The 23540-nt window shown below is 44.4% G+C and overlaps 3 protein-coding genes and 1 non-coding gene across 6 annotated transcripts; 3 read left to right on the top strand and 1 right to left on the bottom strand.

The window, feature by feature from the left end:
* Nucleotides 1-1203: 1203 nt before the first annotated feature.
* lnpk (lunapark, ER junction formation factor) lies at nucleotides 1204-10563 on the bottom strand. 3 transcript variants are annotated; one of them, XM_031558235.2, is made up of 14 exons: nucleotides 10455-10563; nucleotides 9886-9979; nucleotides 9728-9769; nucleotides 8926-9113; nucleotides 8197-8255; nucleotides 8010-8050; nucleotides 7513-7596; nucleotides 7056-7101; nucleotides 6600-6815; nucleotides 5289-5397; nucleotides 4289-4359; nucleotides 3849-4022; nucleotides 3183-3290; nucleotides 1204-2288 (listed from the first exon to the last, which is right to left on the bottom strand). In XM_031558235.2, exons 2-14 carry the CDS (start codon nucleotides 9910-9912, stop codon nucleotides 2092-2094), a joined length of 1362 nt encoding a protein of 453 aa, XP_031414095.1. In that variant the 5' UTR covers nucleotides 9913-9979; nucleotides 10455-10563; the 3' UTR covers nucleotides 1204-2091. The 3 variants fall into 3 exon arrangements, with proteins under 3 accessions (XP_031414095.1, XP_031414097.1, XP_031414098.1); XM_031558237.2 differs by having other exon boundaries at nucleotides 6693-6815; XM_031558238.2 differs by lacking the exon at nucleotides 3183-3290.
* A 178-nt stretch (nucleotides 10564-10741) lies between these two features.
* Nucleotides 10742-14853, top strand: ptcd1 (pentatricopeptide repeat domain 1). Its single transcript, XM_012841590.3, has 8 exons — nucleotides 10742-11411; nucleotides 11545-11685; nucleotides 11831-12049; nucleotides 12224-12325; nucleotides 12497-13240; nucleotides 13660-13776; nucleotides 14268-14450; nucleotides 14568-14853. Exons 1-8 carry the CDS (start codon nucleotides 10932-10934, stop codon nucleotides 14751-14753), a joined length of 2172 nt encoding a protein of 723 aa, XP_012697044.2. The 5' UTR covers nucleotides 10742-10931; the 3' UTR covers nucleotides 14754-14853.
* LOC116218280 lies at nucleotides 13836-13970 on the top strand. Its single transcript, XR_004162784.1, has one exon. It is a non-coding gene; the product is annotated as a small nucleolar RNA SNORA16B/SNORA16A family (small nucleolar RNA).
* A 136-nt stretch (nucleotides 14854-14989) lies between the features above and the next one.
* mtx2 (metaxin 2) lies at nucleotides 14990-20492 on the top strand. The gene is made up of 10 exons (XM_031558267.2): nucleotides 14990-15176; nucleotides 15968-16015; nucleotides 16104-16150; nucleotides 16259-16331; nucleotides 16639-16715; nucleotides 18003-18095; nucleotides 18609-18647; nucleotides 18829-18954; nucleotides 19735-19811; nucleotides 19988-20492. The coding sequence occupies exons 1-10, from the start codon at nucleotides 15137-15139 to the stop codon at nucleotides 20187-20189; spliced, it is 822 nt and encodes a 273-aa protein (XP_031414127.1). The 5' UTR covers nucleotides 14990-15136; the 3' UTR covers nucleotides 20190-20492.
* Nucleotides 20493-23540: the final 3048 nt, after the last annotated feature.

Here is a 23540-nt window from a genome sequence, read left to right as displayed (position 1 = left end):
TTACATATGTTATACATAGAGGTGAAGTGGACAGACAAGGATTGTATGTAGCCTACGGTATAGACAAAATATGTACAGTTGATTGTATGTATAAAATAGTAGTAATAATAGTATAATAAATAATAGTGAGAGGTTCAGGCTGTGCATACGGCAAATATACTGTACAAGGGCTGGTATTACTGCATGCAGTTTTTGAAAGAAAAAACCTTTCTTCTTGAGTTATTCTAACAAGGTACAAAACAAACAAAGACAACAGATATACAAATCTCGATGCTTGTAAATATATTATGAATTAATATTGACGTTATTTGTACGGTGCCAGCAGTCTGGGCTGTGGTACAAACTGCAGACTTGTCCCGTCAAGATTTTTTTCCATGAGTTGCAAATAAGGTCCTGTAGGGAGCGCTGTCATATTACAATACTGCACAGGTGTAAGTAAACTGAAATGATGTAACCAAATGTGCGTGATGTCCCTCAGATATGACCCGGTCTATACTGTCAAAGTATCGTCATTTGCATTTAAAATCTTTTCAGTCATATATGAAATTTGTGATTGAAATCTCTCCCATTTCCTCTATGAATCTGCAGCTGCTGTCACCATTTACGAACAGTGGAGAGTATTTCACGTGTCATCTGACATTGTAGCAGACCAGTTGTCATTCCATGTTCATCACACAGTAAACTGAGTTCATAAAGCCACGTCACGGACAGTCACGTGAGGAACTGTACGACTGCCCACTGTAAGACTGCACTGATCAGCCTACGGGGTTCATGTAACATTCATGGTTTATGTTTATTCGTGCTCATTTATTTTTATTTATTTATTGTATCATTTATTTATTGAAGGAATTGCACAATACAGGTTATCTCAAGCAGTATCTCAAGCATTTTTCCTCCATGTTTTCATTAAACACGAACAAGATTACCCTCACCCACCCTCCCCATACACCTCTTGGCAGTTAGTATGTTCATAAAAACAAAAAAACATTTCTCAGTCATGCATGTACATTCTCACAGCTATGCATCAATATTCTTACATGCTCATTTATTTATCAGATGTTTTTAACTAAAGCAGTGGACATACAGGTATGGTGTACGTTTACCAGGAATCGATGTTTGTCTTGTTAGCATCCTGCTCCACCAACTGCACTGAATTAAATGATGCTTTGAGAGACCGTAGTTAAATCACAACACATACTTGTGTGAAGTTAGAAAGTTTTATTTGGCCATCTACCGTGCCATGCCATGCATAAACACTCAGCAAACACAGGCATGTCAACACGTGGCATCCAGAATGCGAAACGTTGCAAACAACGAGTATGACCGCATACAACAGCATATACAAAGCCAAATTAATAATTTATCAGATCATTATAGTGCATATTTTCTAAAATAACACTGGACAGAAGCACTGTAAAAACAGGCAGTGACACCATCCTGCACATAAAATCTAAAATCAGTTCTTTTAAACCAGATAGCACAGTCATAGGAGTGACACATATCATAAACACAGACTGTCAATCACCACACATATGGCGCTGAAAGTTTTAAAAGATGTATGTCGAGTTATGCTGCACTAAGACATGAGTGGTCGAGTTTTCTAACTCTGTAATGAATGTTTAATATCTCTCTCACTGTCTCAATAACTGACCGAACATGTTTCTTGCTCAGAAAAAAGGCACGAAAATTAGCATTTTAAATAGAGACAGAGAAATTTCAGAATCTTGAACAATTTTTTAAACACTTTCCTAATAAATAAATATGATGGCAAACCATTAAAACATTGGCAAATACTCATTGATTGAAAAACAAACAAACAGTGCAAACTTGGCTTTTTTTGATCATCCAAAGTACTGTTAAGCCCTATTGACTTAACTTAAACTAGGCCAATTCTATGCTAGTTCCAGGCCTATGCAGTGCAAGTGAAAGGAAACTTCAAATAATTATGTAAACATGAGGAAACCAAAAGGAGTAAAACCCTGTCGTCTTTTACCACATAAACAAATCTTATCTGTAAAATAATCTACCAGAGCACACACGTCCATCGGAGAAAATGACTGCCATGATTTTTAAAAACCCAATCAACTGACATCACTTTGGCTCCTCCTCTTCCTGTCTCCTGCTGCTTGTCCCACCCACTTCACTCTCTTCCTGTGGCATGGGGGAGGGGCTACGCCGTGAGAGTGGCACGTCTGACTCCTCCTCTTCCTCTTCCTCCATCACTTCCTGAGTGGACGGCGCCTCATCCGTATCGTGCTGATCGGAGGACATTTCGACCTCTGGCTCTCCTGTAAAATAAAATGTCTCTTTAATTCCAAACACAGAGGTGGGTCTCCCAGTCTCCTGTGCTACTGAAGTGTATGATTGGGTCAGGACTGCGGAGAGGCGAGTCTGTGTGAGTCACAAACGGAGTCAGTGATCGGGTAGCCATTCCACAGCAGATTATACATTAATAACAAGCACACCAAATCTGATTAGCAGGAAACAATTACCCAAAGCCAAACTGCAAGGACCTTTTAAATTACACAAGCATAAAGCACTTGGAGCATCTTTGTGCACATGTTTGTGCAAACGGGAATAGATCATCAGGTCTTATTTCCAGTCAAGCATGCAGCACTGCTCATTTTTGAGAGTTTATGAATTCAGTTATGTTTCACAGAGGAAAGAAAAGGACTGATCGACAAAATGTACTGTGGGAACCAATGTACTGGTTGGGGTCTTTGGTAAACAGTATGATTAATGGAAACTACTTGTCACTCTGACACCAGACAGAGACGAAACCAGCTCGATGTTAGCCTTGTCAACACCATAAACACTCTTCAGCCATGGAAGCTCAAACAGCATAAACACACACACACAACTCATTCAGGAAAGGATGAATGTCAGGACTGATTTCTGGGAGAAATATGATTGTATATTTAACAGTGAATGAAAACTGTATTATCAAAGAGGTTTCTTAATTAAGATGTAGGTGAAAAGGAAAGGATTTTGTTTTGATACAATGCTTAAATAAAGAAAAGTAGTAGAAATGTATAATTTGTGTTTGGTATGAATGTATGTGTGAGTGTGAGGTCAGCTGTATTTGAGAGGGTGTCTGTGAGTACAGTACGTCAGGTGTGAGTGCGTGTGAGTGTGTGTGTGTGTGTGTGAGTGTGAGTGTGTGCCTGTATGTTCCAGGAGACCTGTGTTTGGGGCTCTGCTGAAACTGTGTACTTTACTCCATGGAGCAGCAGCTGAAGACGGGGAAGAGGAGCTGCCCAACGCAACACCTCCTGTACCACCTATCCTCTCTACAACACACACACACACACACACACACACACACACACACACACACACACACACACACACACACACACACACAAAGCGCACATCAACACAATACCGTTTCTCCTTCTTGACCCTCTGGAACAGAGAAGGGAAATTGCCCTCAAGTGTAGATTAACACACACACACAAATGAACTACAACTGAAGGACAAAAACAAAGCTAGTGAAAATGAGAACATTTAAAAAGATGATGTTTAGAGGTCACATGATGTACAGAGGGATGAATGGATAAATGAATGAATGAATGAATGAATGAATGAATGAATAACATGGTGACAGAATCAAAGAGCAAAGTAACCCCTGGAGCTGCACACCATTGTTATGCCTAGATCACTAATCTAATCTGTTTATTTATTTATTGTTTATTTATTGTATGACTGTGCGTCTACAGCACAGCGACAGGGCACAGTGAGTTGTGAGAACCTGTAATATCTTGACGTGAACAAGAAAACTAGCTTCCTGTCTCTAAGTGATGCCATGGCCGACATGGCCCAGGTGCCACCTTCAGTAAGATGCCCACCTGTGCCCGCGTCGCTGTCCTCTGCGCCCGCGTCGCTGTCGCGCGCCTCCGAGGATTCTGGGGCAGGAGAGGCCGAGCGCAGCCGTCTCTCGAAGCTGAACTCTGGGAGTCGGGGTGCCTGGGGGCGGGTCTTGCGTGCTGGGTTCAGGAAGTAACAATAGGCACACCTGTATGCTGGAGAAGACAGGAACATGTCAATCACCTCCACCCGCAGACCAATGTAGCATTATAAACATGTCACTTATCTCCCCCTGCAGACCAATGTAGCATTATAAACAGTTCATGTCCTTCAACAAGACACAGGAACAGAGCAGAAGTTAGCATTACAATGTGTCTGTGTGCCGTACATATCTGCAGACTGCCTAGAGAATAGTAGATGAAAGTGAATGAGCATGTCGTCTGTGTGTGTGTGTGTGTGTAATGGGCCGAATGGGTCTCACCGATAAACTCATACTCCTCCTTGAGAGCCATGCCGTTATGGGAGAAACACTGCTGGCAGATGAGAGCATATCTGAGGAGGAGAGGAGAAGACAGACAAGAGCAGACAGGTCCAGAGGAACGATGGGTTAGAAACAGGCTGTTAAACCACCCAGGGGGAAAAACACTTGAGGTGGATACAGGAGTCTGGCATTCAGGTCACATTACATCACATCAATATTACTATTTCACTGCAGAGCTTCAGAGAAACGTCATCCAATATTAAGAACACACTTCTTTTAAGGGGGAGGAGGAAAATGACTTTACATTTTGCCAAATACCCTTTGTTCAGAATGTGGCATTAAGACACGACTTAGAACCCAGATGCTGTTTGAACCAAGTGAATCCGACCAGTGCTGTGTCATTGGTGTGCATTTGAGCAAGTATACGCCTGAAGTATACAACAGTCATGAGTAAGTATACGCCTGAAGTATACAACAGCCTTGAGTAAGTATACGCCTGAAGTATACGACAGTCTTGAGTAAGTATACTCCTGAAGTATACAACAGCCTTGAGTAAGTATACTCCTGAAGTATACAACAGCCTTGAGTAAGTATACTCCTGAAGTATACGACAGTCATGAGTAAGTATACGCCTGAAGTATACGACAGTCATGAGTAAGTATACGCCTGAAGTATACGACAGTCATGAGTAAGTATACGCCTGAAGTACACGACAGTCATGAGTAAGTATACGCCTGAAGTATACGACAGTCATGAGTAAGTATACGCCTGAAGTATACGACAGTCATGAGTAAGTATACGCCTGAAGTATACGACAGTCATGAGTAAGTATATGCCTGAAGTATACGACAGTCATGAGTAAGTATACGCCTGAAGTATACGACATTCATGAGTAAGTATACGCCTGAAGTATACGACAGTCATGAGTAAGTATACGCCTGAAGTATACAACAGTCTTTCTGTCCTCGTAAACCACTGAGTAAATGTGTGAAATGCCCACCTGTTCTGAGGTCCGTCTCCCACCAGGTACTCAATGACCCGGTCCACCGGCCCCCTCTCCCTGGGCAGGACGGGACGTACCAACTGAGGACCCGGGGGGTGTTGGCCAACTGTCATGCACAAGCACACACATGCAGACACACACACAAACACACACACACACAGCTATTAAACACTATATAGACAGAATGAAAGGATAAGACTGCCACTGCATGCCTTATCAAAACCATCCTACACAAACAAAGGACACACACACACACAACCATAATCACAGAGACACACACACAACCACACAGACAGACAGAGACACACACACAACCATAATCACAGAGACACACACACAACCACAGACACACACTGTCACACAACCATAATCACAGAGACACAGAAACACACACACACACAACCACACAAACACAGAGACACACACAACCATAATCACAGAGATAGTGGCTTGCGAGACTGCCTTTGAGCCTGAAACATTTAGTCTTTCTGCACAGACTCAACTCAGCTCCTGACTTCAGCCGTGGGATATATAGTGTACTTCAGCCGTGGGATATATAGTGTACTTCAGCCGTGGGATATATAGCGTACTACGCTACACAAGAATGCATCAGATCCCCTATAAGAGGCTTGGTGGACTAAGTCCCATGCCTACATGTGTGTGACACAAAGAGAGGCCTTTTCACCTCAGCACATGATCCGAACGCTGCTTAACTGCACTGAGAGTCAGATACCTCTGTGGCAGTTAGGGGGTAAGGGGGCTGAATACTGCCAGTAACACCAATTACTTGCTGTTGGTATTTAATAATCTGTTACTCCTAATGACTACCACCACGTTTCAGAACTGTACGGTTTGCTACACGTAGGTCTGTTAGAGTGAGTGGCCGAGGTAACAGCATTAGAAGTGACGACTGCAATGGCAGAAATAGAGAACTGATCAACACCAGTAAATCTGATCAGGAACCGGGATCCTGAGACGGGCCATTGACTATCACTAGTAGTGCTCCTGAGATGGGCCATTGACTATCACTAATATTGATCCTGACATGGGCCATTGACCATCACTTGTGGTGATCCTGAGATGGGCCACTAACTATCACTAGTAGTGATCCCGAGATGGGCCACTGACTATCACAAGTAGAATTGCGGCTTCCTGACCTAATGCCAAATCTAGGAGCAGCGATTTGAGCCAGCGGGCGTGGCAGAGCTGCTGAGCCCTGGCGCCGCACCACTGGCAGCGCCCCCTGGTGGCAGTGCCCCCTGGTGGCAGCGTGTGGGGCGGCCCTGCGTGAGCGGGCGGGAGGCTAACCTGGCCCCATGTGTGGACTGTAGGGGGTGGGGCTCCTCCTCACGGGGGTCTGCGGGGGGGTGGCAGCACTCGCGCCCATCTCTGGGGGCCCACCTGGGGCGGAGCGGGGCATCATGGGTGGCATCATGGGTGGCCCCGCAGGCGTGGCACCCGGGTGTAGGCCTGGCTGTTGCCCTGGCACTGGTGTCCCCATGGGAACAATACGCCGACGAAGATCTGGAGAAGGAGGAGGGGATGAGAAAGAGAGGTGTTTAAGTATGACCTAGTAGCACTTATATGGTATAATTATAAATAAACAGATAAAAGTGCCTGTCAAATGATCAAAGGTAAATATATATTACAATTTATAATAACTCATTTATAAATATAAATAAACAAAAACAATAATTTTTTGATATTGATGAAATGATGAATGGTAAACTGTCTGGACCAACGTGACCCTACGTGTCCACTGACCTGGCCTAGGCGTCATATGAGCTCCTGAGGGAGTGGATTCTGCCTCCTGAGGAGGTCAAACACAGCGATTTCACACAACAAACAGGGACTTATTATTAAACAGGGACTTATTATCAAACAGAGACTTATTATTAAACAGGGTCTTATTATCAAACAGAGACTTATTATTAAACAGGGACTTATTATCAAACAGAGACTTATTATTAAACAGGGACTTATTATCAAACAGGGACTTGTTATTAAACAGGGACTTATTATCAAACAGGGACTTGTTATCAAACAGGGACTTGTTATTAAACAGGGACTTGTTATTAAACAGGGACTTGTTATTAAACAGGGACTTATTATCAAACAGAGACTTATTATTAAACAGGGTCTTATTATCAAACAGGGACTTATTTCTCTGCCGTCCTTCATATTGAAAGTCTCCCCAAAGTTTTGAACAGAGGCAACTCACCATTTTCTTCTTAGAGTCCGGATCAAATCTCTCCAAAATCAGTTTGGCATTTTTGTAAGTCTCGTTCTCCATGACCTCTTCCAACTGAAAAACAGGAAATCAAATCAGAAACTTCATATACAATAAGAAATATACTTCTCACATATGCGTACATCTACTGTATATACAGTACACATACACATATACAAACACCGGACGTGTATGTATTCATGTATGAATGCGTATAAATGCATATGTCTGTCTGTGTGAGTGTGAGTGTGAGTGTGAGTGTTTCCTGTAGTGTGGTAAAAGTCAGCCTGGCCGTGCCTCAGTAAAATGAGGTCAGAGAGTGAGTGAGGTAGAGCGATGGAGAGATGAGGGAGTTCACGGCTAACAGAAGTAGGGCACCGTGAGGATGAACTCAAGGTAGCAGCACCAGACATAGCGCTACTTTTAGCTGCAGGTTAAAGCAACAGCAACCATGGAGAGAGTGTGCTGGGAGAGAGACAGACACTTACTATCTTTTTCTTCTCTACTTTCAAGTCTTCTAGTTTGTCATCTGGAAGAAAGAAGCACAGTAGACGTGAGGATTGGAGTTTAATCACAGTCGGCGTCATGCTATTTCAGGTGCTTCTTAAGGTGCCTTTAAGAGACTGAGAATCTTAACAAGGATAGTCATGAGATTTTTAAAGGAGAAGGACTCACTGTTTCTCTCTGTTCGCTTGGAAAACAAGAAGATCAGGAGTTTCCTCACAAACCACACTCTAGAGTGGGGAAAAAAAAACACAGCATACAAGTTTAACTTGTATGAAATTACCAAGAAAATAATTAATGTCTTCATTAGTGTCAACAATGTCTGCAATGAATGCAAAAACATCTGGCCCAGTACCTCGATCCATATTCACAATATGGATTCATAATTGTCTATTGATTGACTGATTGATCTATAACGATCTATTGATTCACCGATTGATCCATAGCGATCTATTGATTGACCAATTGATCCATAACGATCGATCGACCAATTGATCATAACGATCTATTGATTGACCGATTGATTCATAGCGATCTATTGATTGACCAATTGATCCATAACGATCGATTGATTGACCAATTGATCATAACGATCTATTGATTGATCCATTGATTTCGTTGTAACACTGGTCAGAATTGAGAAACTAGTACAGAACTCCCTGAAGGAGTCCTAAGTTTTGTCAGGGACTGAAAAATATGTCAGCCATTGGAATTAGACAGCATAGACAGAGACATAGGGTATATAAACACCAGCACCTCACAGCACATTACCAGTGACACACACACACACACACACACACACACACACACACACACACACACACACACACACACACACACACACACACACACACACACACACACACACACGCCAGGCCGGCGCCAGGGTCATATACTCACAGCATGGGGAAGGCAAGCAGCGGCAGCGCCATGACGACACGAGAGCTCCACTCGTCGGGCATGTAGCAGAAGTAGACGCAGAAGCAGACAAACAGGTAGAGCATCGACGAATAGAAGAGCAGGCGCCCCACCCACAGCTTCTGCAGGCGCTGGTTCTTCGCCCTGAACTCCTCCAGGTCCTTAATATCCTGCAACAGCAGACAGACAGACAGGCCATGCATGTGTCCATATGAATGCCACAGTAAAACTCCACGCAGCACTGACACAGAGGATACTAGACTTCACTGTAAAGAGCACAATGTTATAGTGTATAAAGCCACCAATAGAACACTGTGGTGGTGGCATTAAGGCATCAGTCACAAAGGATTTGTGACTGTAGTCCTTTATGCTGATCAATAGTCATGTAAGAGTGAACTCGGTTCATCACAGATAAAAAATCAATAACTTTGTGTACTAGTAACCGCAGGTGGATTTAGCAATCAGAGGATCTTTGGTAATGGTAATGAGACACAGACGGTTCTGGCCCACAGCAGCTGTGAGTCAGCACTACAGATGGCAGTTGGAAAGGCAGCCCTGCTCTGAAGGTGTAGAGCCAGAGCTCTCAGTGAGTGACTAAAGAAGGCCTTTAAGGTCAGCCAAAATTCTTTTCAGACGGACATGTGTGCCTGTCAGTCCCACAGAGACGGGAAGTGTCACAGGAAATAAGATTGATAAATACATAATGAATACGCGGGAAAGAGAGTCTGAGTGGGTCGAGGGAAGAAAGAGTAACAAAGACAGACAGCTTTGGTGAAATGCCTACCTTGTCCAGGCTTTCAAGGACCTCCACCGTGGAAGGCTTTGCCTGATAAGGATATTTGAGTGTTAGTGTCGCCATATTGTATATATTCCACAACTCAGGCACGCCATGAATGCTGAAAGCTCATATCATTTAGTCTCAACACAAGAATTAACTAGTACCTTCCACCGGGACAGAACAGCTCCCATTGCTAAACACCTGCCCTGCCTCTGAAGACCACTTCTTTGTCCAGGAGAAACAGAGTGAAATCCTCACCTGAAAATACGAATGTGCTTATAACAACGCAAGCGCTTCTGTTAACGAACACACAATCAACCTGAACAACGTGATACAGGAGGGGTCAATGTCGGGTATTAGCAAGTTAGGGCAAGTCACTTAACCTAGCAAACAATTGAAAACGTCATATAGCTAACAATAGTAACAGCTGATTCAATTACTTTGCTATCTAGCTAAGTACCTCCGCTAATTATATCTCTGCAAAGACTGGCAAGGTTTTAGATCATTTGCCAGCCAACTTCACTGTACCAGCCCACTACTAGCTTACGTTACAGTGAGTTGTCAGGCATCAACAACTAACGTTACACTATGTTGGCAGACGGCTGGCTCGCTAACGTTATCAGAAGGCGTTCGTTAGCTCCCTGCTATACCTTCAGAAGTCTATATACAATCTTAAAACGACGCTAATTCTCATCTAAAACATCTGAAATGAACACATCACAAATTCAGTTACCCTTTGTTCAATTCAGGTCCACACGAGTTCAACAATGCCAGTCCTTCCTAGCGCACTCTCTAGTTTTCCTTCAAAAGCAGAGACTCTTAGTTTGACGAGATTTCCTCCCCGGAAAAAGACGTCTATTTTCCGGAAGCTTAAAAAAAGCAATAGATTGCAGAAATGTTGTTTGTCAGTGCGTAAAAATATCGTGATATTTACAGAGAGTATACCATTTTATATGGTAGGGTGTGCAGAGTGGTGTTTTAACATGAGATATTGTTGTACCACAAGAGAGAAAGACGTTGGAAGTTATAAACGATGTAATTATGTGTACATCAGTAATTGATTAGGTATGTCTTGACATGCATCATGTTGAGGTCAGGAAAAGCATCTGTCCCCACGAGTAGCGTTGACTTAAGTTGTCTGCAGTATTTACAAGCTTAAATGGGTTCTGCGTGTGATTTAATATTATAATTTTACAGTACGTCCTTGACAATGTTTCGGTTTTTATCCCATCCGTTTGTTAGGGCAGGATTTAGCATCAAGGACCACAATGTTAGGCACTTCTCTGTTGTCAGGTTCAGTGTCACAACCCCATGGCGTTCAGTGCCTAGATCTAATACATTGTGTTTGGGCACTGCATGTCCAGTACAGTTCAAACAAACAGACGAACAACGGAGACAGTTTGCCGAATCAGTACAGCCAACGTTCCGTCGAAGGTCGCGGGATAAGACAGATGTGAGCGCCTCCTCTACGAACCCGGAGCGCGACACTGAGATCCCGGAGCCCCCTCGTGCTTTTGGTGAGTACGCCAACAGAATGAGATTCAACAAGTCCTCACCCCAGTACGTGGACCTGCAGTACAATGAAGGAGAGGAAGTAAAGCAGCGGCTTAAATTTAAATCTAGGACGGGACGGAGAAACACACCATACTGGTATTTTCTTCAGTTCAAGAAACTAATCAAGCAGGACCAGGTAAAGTAGTTGTCAGCTGTTTCAGTGTGTCTGTAGAATGCTCAGTTTTTCTCTGGAGCCATTTAGGCCTATCCATTTGGCAAAAACGGAGTGTACAAGTTGACCTTTTCATTCCTCCTGCTGTCTTGTATAGCTGCCTGAAGCGTTGCGCATGTTTGAGACAGAGATGCTGCAAGGAGAAAGACTTCAGCCCGAGGAGTTCAACTACACGATCCTGATGGGAGGCTGTGGCCGGGTTGGATACATCAAGAAAGCCTTCAAGCTCTTTCATGATGTAGGATATTCTCACGACCTCTAGCTGTCTGCTCTGAAACTGACATGCACACTGGCTGGTCCTCTTGACCAAGTGCTGTTATGATGTTGCTAATGTGATGGATGTGAGAGTAGTTGTGATTTTATTTGTTCTATTTCCCTCTCAGATGAAGAAGCGAGGCCTAGAGCCTACAGATGCCACTTACACTGCCCTCTTCAACGCTTGCGCTGAGTCACCATGGAAACGGTCAGCGCTGGAGCAGGCTCTGAAACTGGAGCAAGAGCTGCGCCAGAGGAACATTCAGCTCAATTCCATTACCTATCATGCTCTGCTGAAGACCATGGCTCTCAGCGCTGACCTCCAAAGCAGTTTCCGCGTGTTTCGGGTATTGACCAAGGCCATGTTTTACCCTCATATGTGGACAGAATAATGAAGATGAATGAGTATCTGTCTGTAGAGGAAGGGCTAATTAATCTTTTTTTCCTCTCTCTCTCTCTCTCTCTCTCTCTCTCTCTCTCTCTCTCTCTCTGTTTGTGTGTGTGGGTGTGTGTGTGTGTAGGATATGCTGGACAGTGGACACCACATAACACAAGAAACCTTTCATTACCTGCTGATGAGCTGTGTAAAAGACAAGACTGATGGCTTCAGACTTGCACTGCAGGTAACGTAAATGAATGTCACCTGTAGGAACAGACAAACCAAATACAAACTATCGACCCTCTCAAACCAAATAAACTGCATATGCACTTATGTAAACTCTAAGCACTGAACATGACCTATAAGGCTGAATTTAGTTGGCTGAGTGCTTACAGCGGTATTACATTTTTTTTAGGTTTGGCACCAGATGTTGAACTTGGGTATAAAGCCGGACACTCAGAACTACAACATTATACTGCGTGCCGCAAGGGACTGTGGGATTGGAGATGTCGCTGTGGCCTCTAAGTTACTTTTAAAAACCAAAAATGACTCCCCTCTCACACTTGGGGCCGGGAAGAGGGACCGCAGAGCCAAAACCAAAGAGAGGTCCGGCCCCAAGCCCCTGGACCTCGATGCTTTTGAAAGCCAGTTGTTTGTGGATACACGCTCACAGCAGGTCAACAAAGAGAGCGAGAAGTCGACTGAAGAACTCAGAACAGAAAAGATGGACTCACACACACAACATGCCCAAAGACAGAGCATACCAGGGGCCCCTGACTCTCAGCTTGCACTTCAGGTTCAAGACAGCAGTGCGTCCATCTGCTCACCTGGTTCATCAGCTCCTCCCACGGCCCCACCAAACCTCCTGGATCCAGTCACAGGGCGTTCTGACGTGGTTTCCCTGGGAACGGTGAACACTGCGTCTGATAGGCTGGCACTGATTGGCAGCATGGGGGGTTTCCTTGGCAAGATGGCGGAGCAGGGGCTCCAGCCCTCCATGAAGACTCTGACTCTGCTTGGTGACGTCATGGAGCCGGGCAGGCAGGCCGTGCAGAGCCTCCTCACAGTAGCCAGTGAGAACCAGCTCAAACTCGACCGCCCCTTCTTCAATACACTGATCAGAAGGACCGCTAATGCCGGCGACCTCCAGGGTGCAAAGGTCAGATGGACACCATTATTACTCATTTGGGTCACTGTTCTCTCTCTCCCCCCCCCCATCATCTGTTTGCTCTGTTATTCTTTTTTCTAGTAGTAGCAGAGAAGAGAGGTGTGTGTGTGTGTGTGTGTGTGTGTGTGTGTGTGTGTGTGTGTGTGTGTGTGTGTGTGTGTGTGTGTGTGTGTGTGTGTGTGTGTGTGTGTGTGTGTGTGTGTGTTCTTACTGTGACCAGGGAACAGTAAAGACAGAGCTGCACTTCCTAGCTCACTGCAGCTTGTACTTTAACCCTCTTATCATAGCTGTAACGAGCTCGCTGTTCTTGTCTCTCGTTTCCTGTCTTTATGTCTCTCTGTCTCTGTCTCTGTCTCTGTCCAATCACTCTGTCTCTTTTTTGTTTATGTCTGTGTCTTCTCTGTTCTCAGGCCATACTGGACCTGATGTCTGTTAGGAAGGTATCTCCAGACGTGCAGTCTTTCTGTAACGTGGCTTTGGCTTGCAACACAAAACACGAGGGACTACAGCTGCTCTCCGACATGGAGGTATGATGGATGTGAGGCATGATTGGGAAATGTAGTCCGTCTCATGAATTCCTGAGCTCGTTTGGATCCATAGAGGTCCCTGCTGCCCAGATAAGGCAGCTGTGGTCTAAACGGAGCCTAAATGAACACTTTTCCTGGCAGTTGCTGGATAGTTCACGTCACTGACCCAGCGACAGATGAGGAGAAGGACGGATGTTTGGTTCAAGGGCTTATATCGCAGACCTGGCTATTTTTATGTTCCATATTTTGTGATGCTTCATATGAAGCTCTTGTATTTTAACAGTAAGAAATATACACAAAGCAAGAGTACATATGTAGTAATACTAGCCAGTAGTCACATGTGAAATCACCATTCATTCACTCTTACAGTGTGCCCCTAAGGTCGTTTTCATTGTCTTGTTCTCTCGAAGCAGCGCTCTCTCTTCTCTCTCTCTCTCTCTCTCTCTCTCTCTCTGTCTCATATGATGCATCTTGTGTTTGTTCCTATGCAGTCTTGTCGTATAGCACCGAATGCACACGTATACAGCGCTCTCATCAGACAAGCAAGCAGACGTCTAGACTACGTCTACCTGAAAGAGATTCTGGGATCCATGCATGAGAAGCAGATTGCCCCGAATGAGGTCATTCTCAGACAGCTGGAGTTTGCTGCTCAGTATCCTCCTACCTACGACAAGGTCAGTCTGACCATAGTGTACATTTTAATGTTCGCATATCTGCCTTCTCAATTAAAGCTCTCTCTTTACTTTGTTTTCCTCTTATGTTTACCTTTCAACTGGCCATTTTCTCTTCAGTATAAATCAAAGAATACCTATTTGGAGAAGATTGATGGTTTCCGTGGATACTACCAGGAGTGGCTACAGACAATGCCAGGACAGGAGACCCCTCACCCTTGGGAGAAGTTCCAGACCCTGGAAACTGCAACAGAAGAAGACATTGGCAAAATAAATATCCATAATGATAGTATTGGTCGTACTTAGCCTCAGACTTGTGCCTTCTCATTTGTCAATACTGTCTGATTGTAAATTATGTAAATATTTCATATTAGTGGTACTGATAATAAAACTCATTTGAAACGAATGATATGCCTGGTTTGTCTAAGAATAACGTAAACAACTTTTCTGAACAAACACAGACCAGACGTGATGACCTGCTGAAGGTAAAGCCTGTTTAGCTATGACCGGATTACCACAATACGATTGGCTGTTCTGAACACATGCGCAGTAATCCTGCGGAAGCTATTCCATAGCATATAGCTAGCTGCATTTTGAGCATGCCCTTGTGCTCAAAGCTGTTACGACGTTGCATTGTGTCATATATTTGAATTGTTCTTCTGACTTGCTTGAGAATACCCTTCGTCATCATGTCCCTGGCAGCAGAGGCTTTCGTTTCGCAAATGGCAGGTAAAGCTACACGTAGGCTAGTAAGAACGGGCAACCGTAGTACACGATAGCCATCGCTAGGTAGCTAGCTACGATGAGTTACTGACATTTCAGGGCCTGAAGGTTGGTAAAGCTAAAGGTCTACGTTTTTGACGTTTGTTTATCGAGTTACAGTCAGTGAACGGAATTGTCATGTAATTTTCTTTACAGTAATGGTGCATTCTAAATCCCCATGCCATGTGTCTATGCTGGTTTGTAATCTACCCCCATTGACCAGAGCCCATCCCATTCAGTAGAAGCCGTCTGACAGCATAGAGGACATTGTATTAGTAACGTTAGCTGACTGGGTGTATGTGGTCGTGATTACAAAGTTGTTCAGTCTATTCAGGAACTTTAATTAGACTGCTGCGCAGTATCGCCACGTCTAATACACTTAACATTTCTGAACGTTAACGTAAATTGAAGTGTTCATTCATTTACGTTACGGTAGCAACGTCAAGGTCAAAACCACTGTAATATTTGGATTACTCTGCCGTTTTTTGCATTGCATCTGTAAAATAACTGCTACTTCGCATATCCCTATACCACAACGTCATGCACCAGAATCTAGCGTAACCTAAATCCTCTAAGCCGTCCTAGTTGTTTGTAATAGCACGGCCCTATAGAAGAACCTATAGATCATTGCTCCGCAGTCTTTTGCTTCCCCAGTATAGCCTACGATTCACAGCTGTAAATACAGTCACGCTATGTATGTGATGCCACGCTATGTACCTATACATACATATTCGCTAACGCATTCATGCTCTACACAGCTGCAGAGCCGTGGCCTGAGAACGCGACCCTTTACCAGCCGCTCAGTGGTAAGAACACATCGTTGTGCAAGTCTGAGAATGAGTTTGAAATGTAAATATTTGTAAGGTAGGTAATGGCTCTATGCTTGTTTTGCAGATGAACAGATTCTTCTCTCAGACAACGCCTCTTCTCTGGCTGTCCAGGTAGGATGGAGTTCTCTCACTAACTGGAAGGATGTCAGTGATTGCATTGTAATGTGTTTTTACATACAGTTGCTGCGCTCTGATTAGTTCTGTGTGTTTCTGTGTTAGGCCTACCTGAAGATGTGTGCTCTGCCTGTGAGGGTGTCCTGTCGCGCTAACGCTGAGTTCATGTCCCCATCAGGTTAGCACCGCAGGGAGCGAACTCAAATGTCTCTCTCTCTCTCGCTCTCTGTGTGCTTTAGTCTTTTTTTTTTAAATCTTTTTATTTCTTTCTCTCCTGCATACACACACTCAAACGCTCACACTTGCCTGAAGGTTCTCTGACGGCCGCACACATGATCATCTCTGCGCTCTTAAACACAATGGTGTCCGTGTGTGTTGCCTCCTAATAATCCAAAGGTCCATTAGCCGTTATGAGGAAAAGCCTGACCACCCTCTAGCATGCCACCTCTCATGTGCTGTGCGCCCCCGTCCTGTTCCCCCTGTAGGCAAGGTCCCCTTCATCCATGTGGGAAACCAGGTTGTGTCTGAGCTCGGGCCCATTGTCCAGTTTACCAAAGCTAAGGTAAGACCACATGTTTGTGTTTATCTGATCCGATCTGTGAGCTTCCACTGACTCCCCCTTCCCTCCTCCCTCTCCTCTCCTCTCCTCTCCTCCCTCCTCCCCCCTCTCCTCTCCTCTCCTCCCCCTCCCCTCTCCTCTCCTCTCCTCTTCTCTCCTCTCATCTCCTCTCAGTCCTTTCTCCTGCACTTCTTCTTTTCTCCTGTCCCTCTTTTGTACCCTGTCTTCTGGATTCTAATTTAAGCGTGGTAATACTGCTGATAATCAGAGGTGCAGTTCTGTTAAACCAGAGTACGGGCTAGCTAACACACTGACTTTAAACCAGAGTACGGGCTAGCTAACACACTGACTTTAAACCAGAGTACGGGCTAGCTAACACACTGACTTTAAACCAGAGTAGGAGCTAGCTAACACACTGACTTTAAACCAGAGTACGGGTTAGCTAACACATTGACTGGCTAACACACTGACTTTAAACCAGAGTACGGGCTAGCTAACACACTGACTTTAAACCAGAGTAGGAGCTAGCTAACACACTGACTTTAAACCAGAGTACGGGCTAGCTAACACACTGACTTTAAACCAGAGTAGGAGCTAGCTAACACGTTGACTGGCTAACACACTGACTTTAAACCAGAGTACGGGCTAGCTAACACACTGACTGTAAACCAGAGTAGGAGCTAGCTAACACATTGACTGGCTAACACACTGACTTTAAACCAGAGTACGGGCTAGCTAACACACTGACTTTAAACCAGAGTAGGAGCTAGCTAACACACTGACTTTAAACCAGAGTACGGGCTAGCTAACACGTTGACTGGCTAACACACTGACTTTAAACCAGAGTACGGGCTAGCTAACACACTGACTTTAAACCAGAGTACGGGCTAGCTAACACACTGACTTTAAACCAGAGTACGGGCTAGCTAACACACTGACTTTAAACCAGAGTACGGGCTAGCTAACACACTGACTGTAAACCAGAGTAGGAGCTAGCTAACACACTGACTGGCTAACACACTGACTTTGCCTTGCATTGACCTAACAATGATGCAAGAGAATGAATGAACACCGCATGGTTGCAAGCGTATGCAGACGGCACACACACCAGACACCTGATATTAGTGGTTAGTGTGGAACTCAAGCTCAGTCGGTGCTTTCTAATTCCTCAGTGATTGAAACAAAAAAATATCCACAACCTAACTACAACTGTTACTGAGACTGTGATGTTTGTTTTGCGCTCTCTCTTTCTTTCTTTCTCTCTCTCTCTCTCTCTCTCTCTCTCTGAAGGGCCACTCTTTGAGTGAGGGGCTGGATGACGTCCAGAGAGCGGAGATGAAGGCTTATATGGAGCTGGTGAACAACATGCTTCTCACTGCTGAGGTAAGAAACACTCTTATAACTGAACCTGCTCTGGCAATGAAATGGGAACGAGTCTGAGGTGTATTCAAGGACGTTTTTCAAATTCCAAAAGCATTATTTGTCAGCTGTTTCTGTTTGACTCTAAGACCACAGACCCACGCCTCAAAAACAGTTTCTTCCCCCTCGCCGTCTCACTACTGAACAACTAACCCACTGTAGCATATATATTTATATTTATATATTTATCCCTGCACTTCTCGCACTCTCCACTTGTTCTTTGCACTACTGTTGTGCAACATTTCACAGCTACTGTATATAGCCATTCCGCCTTGTACATACTTTCTTAAACTCCTTAGTCCATTGCACTGTTGCACTGTTTGTTTGTTTGTATTGTATTGTGTTGTATATATTGTGTAAGCACACTGAGAGTCACTTTACCAAGTCAAATTCCTTGTTTGTGCAAACTTACTTGGCCAATAAAACCTGATTCTGATTCTGATTCTCAACATGCTTATGTTTGCGCTCCTTTCTTAGCTTTACATCCAGTGGTGCGATGACTCAACAGCAGGAGAGGTAACTGTCAGGTCACGGTGCATACATAAAGCACTCCCATCAACTGTAATACAGCAGATCTTACTGTTCATTCACTCTCTCTGTGTGTGTGTGTGTGTGTGTGTGTGTGTGTGTGTGTGTGTGTGTGTGTGTGTGTGTGTGTGTGTGTGTGTGTGTGTGTGTGTGTGTGTGTGTGTGTCAGATTTCTCGGCCCCGGTATAGCAGTCCGTACTCCTGGCCTCTGAGCCACATACTGGCCTATCAGAAACAGTGGGAAGTGCGCCGAAAGATGAACGCCATCGGCTGGGCAGGGAAGAGCCTGGAGCAGGTCAGTCTACACAATCACACACACACACACACACACTAGTTCAATACGCTGGGCAGGGAAGAGCCTGGAGCTGGTCAGTCACAGCCCTTCACACACACACACACACCAGTTCAATACGCTGGGCAGGGAAGAGCCTGGAGCTGGTCAGTCACAGCCCTTCACACACACACACACACACACACCAGTTCAATACGCATGGAGCAGGTCAGTCACAGCTCCTTTACTACCAGTTCAATACGCATTCAGCTCCTTTTACTACCAGTTCAATACGCATTCAGCTCCTTTTACTACCAGTTCAATACGCATTCAGCTCCTTTTACTACCAGTTCAATACGCATTCAGCTCCTATACTACCAGTTCAATACCAGTTCAATACGCATTCAGCTCCTTTACTACCAGTTCAATACGCATTCAGCTCAGTTAAACTCAGACCAATCCAGTTCAGTTCATTTCAATTTAGTTCATCAGGTGATATTCATTTTATGTTAGCACTGAACTGCAGAATCAAAACTTGCGACTTTAATGCTGTGATTTTACACATGATTTCATACTTCCAGTTCAGTACGACCAGGTCATACTTGTTCAGTTCAATTCAGTTCATTGGGTAATATTATGTGTGTAATATTATGCAGAACCAAAACTTTAATGCTTTGATGTTACAGTATTATTTGTTTTATGTTTTTTTTCCCCATGGCTTGTAAAGGTTTTTTTTTGATGGCTCATGCATGTTGAGGGTCAGTTGATCTGTGTGTGATCTGTGTGTGTTGGCGTTGTGTTTAGGTTTACGAGGATGTGAATGAGTGTTGTCAGGCACTTTCACAGAGACTCGGAACTCAGCTCTACTTCTTCAATAAACAGTAAGACACATGTCCACCCACATACAGATATATACATATACATATAAGGTCACACACACACACACACACACACACTCTGATATATGACACACTCCATATCAGGCCCAGAAGCCCTTTTGGTATTAATGGTATTGATGGGTATTGATTGTTGTTGATCGTGTGTCTCTGTGTTCTAGGCCCACTGAGTTAGACGCTCTTGTTTTTGGTCACATCTTCACCATCTTGACCACTCGGCTGACCAGTGACGCTCTGGCGGAGCGGGTCAAGGGCTTCAGCAACCTGCTGTCCTTCTGCAAACGCATCGAGCAGACCTTCTTTGAAGAGGCTGACCAATCGTCAGCCTCCTCGCTCCATTCAAAAGGCCCCTCCCTCCTGTGAGGCCTGGCCTGCCTCCCAACGCTCCGAAATATCCACAACCTTTCCAGCCGCCGCCTCCTCCTCCTCCTCCTCCTCCTCCTCCTCCTCCTACTCCTGCAACCACCTCCTCCTTGCTCTACTCCTGCCTGGAATGCCATACACTGAAATCCCACCAAGACAACCATAGCGCTTTTTTTGTTGTAAAAATGCTTGGATTTAAACAGATGTAATTCTTTGTTTGTTTTTCACTTGCTATGATTCCCCTCCTGTTGTATATGTAAATGGAAAGTGCCTACCATTATTAAAAGTACACATCAGCGGAAAGATCTCTTTCTATTCTCGTTCCCGAAATAGAAAATGTCTCAGCCTTGTGTTAGGCTGCTTTGGCTTCTGCCATGTTAAAATAGGTCACATCATAGACAAACGGCGCCCTCTGCTGGTATGTACTAGAACAGACATTGGCCACGGTGATCACGTTGGCCTATGGTGTGGAGGCAAGTAAATGAAATATAACACAGCTGTCACTGTTTGAAGTCCGACAATTCTAAAATATTGGGATTTTATCCTATCACACGGTTTCTTCATAATATGCCAGCTTAATTGTTTTAGCTTAAACTATGGGGTTAGTTCAACCTTTTTAATTGCTAGATAGGAACTCGACTTGACAAGAACACTGTCATATAACCCAACATTTGGTTAAGCTTAAAGTTTTAGATTTGCGGGAGAACGACAAAATTATAGTTGGCCGTTCCTGCCATATTTCCGCTCAGCTTTTTAGTTGGAGCCTTTAGAGTTTATTTGGTTCCTCTGCGGCGTGTGCTCTGGAACTCATCAACCAACAGATAGTAAAAGTTTGAGCTGTGAAGTCTCATTAATCGCCTCTGTTGCACAATGAGCCCAGATGAAGCAACTCGGGTTTTTTAAATGATAGTTTGGCTATAATGCAACACATTAAGCGAGCTGAGGCGGTCGCAAACTTTTCTTGGTTCGAAACAATCTGTTGCCCGAATGCTAGGCCTATCATTTTTATGAGTTTCTTTCCTGGCGACCTCATGATTATTTTCATCTGCAATACGTTGCCTAGACATTCAGACGTATAGGGTTACTACCATCAGAGATAGAAATGTACTTTAAGAAAAGGCAATAATGGGCTACTTGGGTCAAAGTGGTGTCAAAAGTTTGACTTGGTAACTCTTTTTTTTTCACACACAGTTAGTTAGTCGACCACTTCTTAAATTGTCTGCAGATCCCTTTAAACTGGATTCCACAGACAGGATCCACTTTAGTCCTGCCAACCACAGATTGATCAAGCGCCTTTATGGCGAGGGTAACATTTCCCACCGCGCATTCTGACAGGTACCTGACAAGAACGTCAGGCTCTCTCAACCTTTACCAAGCTAGCAAGCCCCCATCTGTGCACCAAAGAGAGCTTTCTCTCTGCTGCGCGCGTCCACGAGTACGCGTTCACGTTTGGCAGCTCCACGTCGACATTCTTTGAGCAGCAGTGTGTAGCACCTCACCAGTTCTGCACAGAAGCACTGAGGACGACCGACAAGAGCGATTCAACAGGATAAGACAAGAATACACCACGTCTGCATCGAACTCGAAAGCGGCCTAGACTCGACTGAAATCCCCTCGTCCCTACGAATCCACGGCACAGGCGGTAGCTGGCTTCACACTGCGCGGTCACCGGTACTACTGGAAGACAGGTACGACAGAGGTAAAAACCTACCATATGCTGCCAAGTGGGAACTGTTCCATCTCATTTCTGTCGGCTGGAAGTTGTAAGTTATTCTGTGTTAGTTGTTTCACAATAGAATTTGGTTTGTGGATGCATAGTTGTCTCGTCTAATGTATACCTATTTAGCTGAAAAGTTTGTAAAGGGCAAAGAGTTGGAATGCTGACAATCAGTGTCATATTCGGCAGACAGGGTAACATCTGAATTAAGTCCCAAACTACTCCATTATAATGGTAATGATCACAAACTACATTTCCAAGTCAACGGTTGTTTGTAACTTTAAGCAATATGTAACTAGGTCACAAATAGAAAAATGACTGAATCTGAAAACAGACACGTCAGCCTTTTTTGACGGATAGGCTGCCTGCCTCCCCCCAAATTGTTAACCACACAGGCACAACCTTGAGGTCTGACACGTGTTAGTTTAGAGTTGGGATAACGATAAACATGCCAGTGTAGCCGGTAGAGTGCTTTATGCGCTACAACATGAATGCCACTGCACTCCGGTATGGCACAGGCCCCTGTTAAAACTCCGTCTGAGTTTATAAAAGAAAGAGGACCAATCATTCATACAGTTAATTTTTTCGTAGGTATTTGCATGAGCAGGTGTTTGTTTCAAATATAAAATAAATAGAAATACATTTGAAAGTCATTGTTTTTTTCCTGTCCCCCCAGACACTTGTTTGTTCCCACCAGTACACATGAAACTCACAATTTCACAGAATCTTAACCATGTGTTTTTGGTTTTTCTTTGATTTCAGGGTGCCCATATGGGAGTTCAGGCTGCAACATCTGGTCTACCCTGCTGTTTGTGTGTGTGTGTGTGTGTGTGCGTGTGTGTGTGTGTGTGTGTTGAAGAGAGAGAAACTGACTCTCCAGGTAAAGTTCTGTGATCCACCCAGACTCTGAGTGTGTGTGCAGTCAGTGCATTACAGAACTTTGCCTTGTGAGTTTCCCCTCCTCCAGCACGCGGCCGTCGGAGGTGAGACAGACGCCCCCGGTCCCAATCCCACGTCTCCGCTGCCAATCAAACTGCTTTAAACCAGCCTGCCTGTTGTCACTTGTCTTGTCTGCATCAACAGCCTCTGAGGCTCACCTCTCTCTATCACTCGCTCCTCGTCCAACTCTCTCTTCCTCACACATCATGTCGTTTCTGTGCTCCTCTTGCCTTGACACCTCCTCCGCGCCGCTTCATATATTCAGCTATATTTCACTTCTTCCATAGCCAGCACTCGACTTTACCTCAGACATGCTGAATCCCAAGTGCACCTTCATTAAATGATCATAAACTGCACCTATCCTTGTGTCCTATCAATGAGCCCATGAGGTTAGAGGCTGGTCTTTGGCTGGGCAGGGTGTGGACTGTATTGGGTCAACCGTGAATATCACTGGTCAAGAAGACCTTCTCAGGATCCGATCCATAACCCTCTCAGCTTTACTCAACTCCTTGTGGTTCCAAATGTCAGTAGAACAATTGTCACCCTGCGGTTCTTAAGAAGGACAGGTATGGAACTCTGCTTAGTCTGCAGAAAGGGTCAAATCTGTACACGTATCTCTGCTGGTAACTGTAACTGTATTTAAATTAAATTAAATTAAGATTTTGGTTTTGCCATGAAATAAAAAAAGAAGTTAT

The sequence above is a fragment of the Clupea harengus genome, chromosome 21, assembly GCF_900700415.2.
Source record: "Clupea harengus chromosome 21, Ch_v2.0.2, whole genome shotgun sequence".
NCBI lineage: Eukaryota > Metazoa > Chordata > Actinopteri > Clupeiformes > Clupeidae > Clupea > Clupea harengus.
The sequence above is the reverse complement of the archived record's forward strand: the minus strand, read 5'-3'. Positions and strand labels throughout refer to the sequence as shown.

What these genes read in the sequence shown, in the direction of transcription:
- lnpk (XM_031558235.2), bottom strand. Translation starts at nt 9,912, where the DNA reads ATGGGAGCTGTTCTGTCCCGGTGGAAG. An exon ending in CTGTTCTGTCCCGGTGGAAG is followed by an intron (nt 9,770 to 9,885) that starts GTACTAGTTAAT and finishes TATCCTTATCAG; the next exon opens with GCAAAGCCTTCCACGGTGGA. An exon ending in CAAGCGAACAGAGAGAAACA is followed by an intron (nt 8,051 to 8,196) that starts GTGAGTCCTTCT and finishes TCTTTCTTCCAG; the next exon opens with ATGACAAACTAGAAGACTTG.
- ptcd1 (XM_012841590.3), top strand. Translation starts at nt 10,932, where the DNA reads ATGTTTCGGTTTTTATCCCATCCGTTTGTTAGGGCAGGATTTAGCATC. An exon ending in GCGACCTCCAGGGTGCAAAG is followed by an intron (nt 13,241 to 13,659) that starts GTCAGATGGACA and finishes CTCTGTTCTCAG; the next exon opens with GCCATACTGGACCTGATGTC. An exon ending in ATCCTCCTACCTACGACAAG is followed by an intron (nt 14,451 to 14,567) that starts GTCAGTCTGACC and finishes TTTTCTCTTCAG; the next exon opens with TATAAATCAAAGAATACCTA.
- mtx2 (XM_031558267.2), top strand. Translation starts at nt 15,137, where the DNA reads ATGTCCCTGGCAGCAGAGGCTTTCGTTTCGCAAATGGCAG. An exon ending in ATGACTCAACAGCAGGAGAG is followed by an intron (nt 18,648 to 18,828) that starts GTAACTGTCAGG and finishes TGTGTGTGTCAG; the next exon opens with ATTTCTCGGCCCCGGTATAG. An exon ending in CTCTACTTCTTCAATAAACA is followed by an intron (nt 19,812 to 19,987) that starts GTAAGACACATG and finishes TCTGTGTTCTAG; the next exon opens with GCCCACTGAGTTAGACGCTC.